A 6,000-nucleotide genomic window follows, 5' to 3' on the forward strand; every position below is an offset into this window, starting at 1 on the left:
TAGTTTCTCTGGGATGATCAAATTCTCACAATCATCCAGAGTGGATAACACCTCCTTAAGCAGAGCGCGGAGATGTTCCAACTTAAATTTAAATGTAATCACATCAGGTTCAGCTTGTTGAGAAATTTTCCCTGAATCTGAAATTTCTCCCTCAGACAAAACCTCCCTGGCCCCCTCAGACTGGTGTAGGGGCCCTTCAGAAACAATATCATCAGCGTCCTCATGCTCTTCAGTATTTTCTAAAACAGAGCAGTCGCGCTTTCGCTGATAAGTGGGCATTTTGGCTAAAATGTTTTTGATAGAATTATCCATTACAGCCGTTAATTGTTGCATAGTAAGGAGTATTGGCGCGCTAGATGTACTAGGGGCCTCCTGAGTGGGCAAGACTGGTGTAGACGAAGGAGGGGATGATGCAGTACCATGCTTACTCCCCTCACTTGAGGAATCATCTTGGGCATCATTTTCTCTAAATTTTGTGTCACATAAATCACATCTATTTAAATGAGAAGGAACCTTGGCTTCCCCACATTCAGAACACAGTCTATCTGGCAGTTCAGACATGTTAAACAGGCATAAACTTGATAACAAAGTACAAAAAACGTTTTAAAATAAAACCGTTACTGTCACTTTAAATTTTAAACTGAACACACTTTATTACTGCAATTGCGAAAAAGTATGAAGGAATTGTTCAAAATTCACCAAAATTTCACCACAGTGTCTTAAAGCCTTAAAAGTATTGCACACCAAATTTGGAAGCTTTAACCCTTAAAATAACGGAACCGGAGCCGTTTTTACATTTAACCCCTTTACAGTCCCTGGTATCTGCTTTGCTGAGACCCAACCAAACCCAAAGTGGAATACGATACCAAATGACGCCTTCAGAAAGTCTTTTCTATGTATCAGAGCTCCTCACACATGCGACTGCATGTCATGCTTCTCAAAAACAAGTGCGCAATACAGGCGCGAAAATGAGACTCTGCCTATGATTAGGGAAAGCCCCTAGAGAATAAAGTGTCCAATACAGTGCCTGCCGGTTATTTTACAAAATTCCCAAGATTAAAATAATTCCTCAAGGCTATGGAGTATAAAATATGTTTATATATAAATCGATTTAGCCCAGAAAATGTCTACAGTCTTAAAAAGCCCTTGTGAAGCCCTTATTTACAGTCTGTAATAAAAATGGCTTACCGGATCCCATAGGGAAAATGACAGCTTCCAGCATTACATCGTCTTGTTAGAATGTGTCATACCTCAAGCAGCAAAAGTCTGCTCACTGTTCCCCCAACTGAAGTTAATTCCTCTCAACAGTCCTGTGTGGAACAGCCATCGATTTTAGTAACGGTTGCTAAAATCATTTTCCTCTTACAAACAGAAATCTTCATCTCTTTTCTGTTTCAGAGTAAATAGTACATACCAGCACTATTTTAAAATAACAAACTCTTGATTGAATAATAAAAACTACAGTTAAACACTAAAAAACTCTAAGCCATCTCCGTGGAGATGTTGCCTGTACAACGGCAAAGAGAATGACTGGGGAAGGCGGAGCCTAGGAGGGATCATGTGACCAGCTTTGCTGGGCTCTTTGCCATTTCCTGTTGGGGAAGAGAATATCCCACAAGTAAGGATGACGCCGTGGACCGGACACACCTATGTTGGAGAAAGTATATTTCTATAACAGTGTTGGTTATGCAAAACTCGGGAATGTTAAATAAAGGGATTATCTATCTTTTTAAACAATAAAATCTTTGGTGTTTACTATCACTTTAACTAATCCACAGTATTCCCCTCCAACCCCTGATCCCCTACAACTCTGCCCCAGAAATCCCTGGTTTCCCATGTGACAGGGCGCGTGGGGGGTAAGATTGACCTCGCTGCTCTGCACTCTGACCCCTTCCTGGAAGGGATGAGACAGCTTGCAGGACAACCAGCCATAGACACTGATGCACAAAAAGTTGTACTGGGATAAGGGGATTTTGTATAGAGAAGCCCATACTAAAGACTCACAGAAGCCAGGGGTCTTTGTAGACTGCAGCAGTAAGTCTGCAGCTCACTGTTACAGAGAAGACAATTAGAACAGCCCCTTACTCCATATGAACATTTTTTTTCCTCCAAAGTAATTTTATTGAGGTTTAGTATGAAACAGAACAGACAAGGAATGCTTCAAAGAGCATAGAAGAGAAAAATAAAATTATTCATAATGGTAAAAATATGCAATCATAACTGTTACATCACAGAACAACTCAATATACAAAAGATGAATCTCACAATTTCTAATTCTTACATTTCTACAAACTATAGTGTCACATTATACAAAAAAAAAAAGCAAAGTCAATATGAACATATTTTTACTGGTATACCAGGGCTAACAACCTTAGCCATCCATCATGTGGACACAGGTAAACAGGTCCCACTAAAACGGGTTGCATACCAGGTTTCCCATAAGGTCTAGGCGCAAAGTCAGAGGGAGATAATAGACATGCTATAGCTGGGAGTGATTACCAAACCCAAGAGCTCTTGGGCTTCCCCTGTAGTGCTAGTACCCAAGAAAGATAAATCAACCCATTTCAGTGTAGGTCTATAGGAGACCAAATGCAGTAATCCCATTTGGTGCCTACGCCATGCCAATGATAGATTAATTGCTAGATTAGATGCTGTTGACTCCAGAAGCCCTGGAGAGTTTGGACGTTATTACCCCATTTGGGGAGGCCTACCTAGATTATATTGCAGTGTTCAGCAAGACCCGTGAGGAACACTTGGTACATTTAGACCAGGTCCTGGACCGTATAGCCAGAGCAGGGCTAACCATTACACATGAGATGTGTCAGATGGGCATGACTGAAGTGCAGTATCGGGTATGAGGGGGGACCATACACCCTGAGCTAGACAAGGTGGATACTATTACTGTCTGGCTCACACCTAAGACCAAGAAGCAAGTTATGTAATTTTTGGGGACTGCAGGGTACTACCGGAAATTAGTACCAAAGTATAGCGAAAATGCTAAACCCCTTACAGACTTAACCAAGACTTAACCAAGAAAAAGCTTCCCAAACACATAGACTTTACCCTGCTATGTGAGGAGGCCTTTAGCAAACTGAAGACAGCTTTAGCCAATTCTCCTGTGCTTTAATCCCCTAATTTCAGTAGGAGGTTTGTAGTGCAAACATACACTTCTAGCTATGGGATGGGAGCTGTGTTCAGCCAGGTTACTGCAAAAGGTAAAGAACATTTCATAAAAAAAAAAAGTGGAAAGCTGCTACCTAGAGAAGCAGCATATGCAGTGGTAGAAAAGGAATGCTTAGTTGTGGTATGGGCCTTGAAAAAGTTACAGCTATATTTATATGGCCCTAACTTTAAGGTTATAACGGATCATAAGCCCCTGCATTGGCTAGATAGGGTGGCCAAAAACAACAACAAGCTGCTCAGATAGAGAATTATATTGCAACAGTATACGTTTTCTGTGCAGCACAAGAAAGGCAGCTTACATGGGAATGCTGATGGTTTATCTTGACAAGGAGAGGCAGTAGTTTAGATGGAAGGGGGATTAGCGTGTGGCTAACCCCTCTCTCCAGAATCTTTAAGAGGGAGGTGTCATAATACACTTGTGAGGTGTAGTGGATGCCTGGAATAGCCATCCAGTAGAGGTAGTGTGATGTCCCAGCATTGCCAGGGTTAACCTAAATAGTTTTCTCTTGTTGTGTTTGCTCTAGCCTCTTTGAGATTATCTGATCAAAAGAACCCCTGCTGTTCATATGGTTCAGTCTGCTTTCAGATAAGGAACTATTTTCTCTTTGGAAAGAAAGAACTCAAACTCAGAAACTCAGGTGTTGCAAAAAATAGTCATGTGACCAAGGGGGGCTGGTTTTGCTACACATAGGAAAGGTTCAGGGGTTATAGTTGAATGCAGCCTAGATTATATCAGAACATCACTGGACTTCTTTAAAAACAACATCTCAGAGGACTTAAACAAGAAGTTCCCACTGGCCTGCTGTCAGCTAATAAGTGATATATGAGTAGGTGTTGGTTCTGTTTTTTATTATTTTCAAGAACTGTATTTTGTATCTATTTTTTGTTTTGATTTGTATATATATATGTCTTTGTTTTATGTAATTTGGCACTGTGTAACATTTAATTGCCTTTTTGTCATTATTAATATTCTAATTCTGTCTTTGGGCTCTAGTATCTGAAATGACAAACCCTTAGAGACAAGGTTGTAATCACGATAAACTGTTAATTGTGTGGGTTATTGGTAAATGTCCAGCATTTTCTTTTGCGTATTTCGAGAGTGTAATTGAACTTCACCAAGACACCTTGATCCAAAGTTCTTGGGTGGTGGCAGCATAGTTAATCTTGGGGGTTAATTTGTTGTCCATTTGTGCCCTTGTTGAAGTATAGGGTTAAGGTAGCCAGATTATGAGTGCTATTAACCCCTTCATACCCACAATTCCCCATAGTCACAGCTAGACATATCCGTCACAAATTTTTACATTCTAAACAAAAATAACATGCTTTTTTTGTTAGTGCATCTCATTTGTGCACTATTCACAGTGGAACTCTATGGTTTTCTAAAGCTCTTCATTAAGACGAGATGATCTAAGTAGTCTCATCAATACAGCGAGGTACCTCAAATACATTTTAGAAATGCTAATTTTATATTGAGAGATGTTTATCTCACTATGCATGGTTCTGGATGTGAAGGAGAGACTCCTATATTACAAAATAAGGTCAAAAAAAAAAATCCCAAAGATTTTGTGCGATTTATCTCCATGGTGGCTAGTGGTTGATTAATTTCTTTAAAGCAATTAAACATATTGGTAAAGTCTGGCTCAGGAGCATTTTAGCTTCTAAGCTCAACACAGCAAGTGATTGCCAGGGTTGTGCGACTGCTACTGCCGATTGGCTAACCATCTGTTTCCTGCTCAGGACCAGTATTTCTCTGTGGCTTCCAAGTAGAACTTGATTTATCTGTTTAACCCCTTTGCAGAGGTTAAACATATGGAGTTCCAGGGTGAGTAATCAAAAACTAAAATGATGATGAGCATGTCATTTGTCCACTGCAATGTCCCTTTAAATCTCAATGCAGGTTGTAATATAACCACTCTTTATTCTCCATTCTAGGTCATACAGATCAAGGTCAGGAAGTTTTTCTTGTAAATTGTATTTTTAAACCATATTTACTAGCGTCCTTTAAACAATTTCCAGTACTCTATATTCTTTGGGAGCTACAATTTCTAGAACTGTGCACAATATTCAGTTCATAATCTTTGGTTTAATGCTGTGCACTTATCCTTGCTAAATCTATGTAGTACTTACCAATATTAATTTCATCGTCTGTTTCTGCATCTCCAATACATTCAAACTGGAAGTCTTGTAGGGAATGAGAGAACTTCTGGACGGCCATAGAAAGATCTGGGGGAAAGAATGAAAAACACGAGTATTAAAAAAAATAAAAAATGGACAAAATTAAAACGTGCATGAGTGCATTTCAATTTTAAATAGAAGCATTTTTGCAATATACTTCCATTAGCAAAAATGTTTTGAGTAAATGTTATTACAATTTTCGTGTTGTACGCACATATGCTATGTGTGACTAGAACATCAGGATTCAAACACCATGGGCTTGATTTATCAAAGCCCCTATGGCTGCAAGTTCTCACAAGAACCTGCTCGCCGTATTTAACAAGCAGCGGTCAAGAATGTGCATATTCTGCTGGACACAAGTAACAACTTTTTTTTGCCAATGGATGAATATTGCCAAAATGTTTCTATTCAAAATATGAATGAATTTTGACCTGTTACACAGATTATAAAAAACCAGTACTGTTCTACAGCATTTATTGCTTACCTTACACGTGGCTTGATTCGTGCATCCTTTACAAAGATAAATCTGACGTATTTTAGGTCATATTCTCTGATGAGCCCAATGTTCAGCTTTGCCCAACACCTGGTCATCGAATGGTTAGATGGAAACTGGAGAGGCCGATAAAAATCTGTGTCTCGCAC

General features: G+C 39.5%; 1 protein-coding gene across 1 annotated transcript in view; it reads right to left on the reverse strand.

Annotated features, from left to right (window-relative positions):
* ARHGAP42 (Rho GTPase activating protein 42) overlaps nt 1-5,400 on the reverse strand; it is a 530,853-nt gene extending 525,453 nt beyond the window's left edge. Inside the window, exon 1 of the mRNA XM_053708589.1 lies at nt 5,311-5,400. Within this exon, the coding sequence (XP_053564564.1) occupies nt 5,311-5,398 (88 nt within the window). The 5' untranslated portion in view covers nt 5,399-5,400. The remainder of the gene's footprint in view (nt 1-5,310) is intronic.
* Between the last annotated feature and the right edge of the window lie 600 nt (nt 5,401-6,000).

The sequence above is a fragment of the Bombina bombina genome, chromosome 3 (assembly GCF_027579735.1).
Source record: "Bombina bombina isolate aBomBom1 chromosome 3, aBomBom1.pri, whole genome shotgun sequence".
Classification (NCBI taxonomy): Eukaryota; Metazoa; Chordata; class Amphibia; order Anura; family Bombinatoridae; genus Bombina; species Bombina bombina.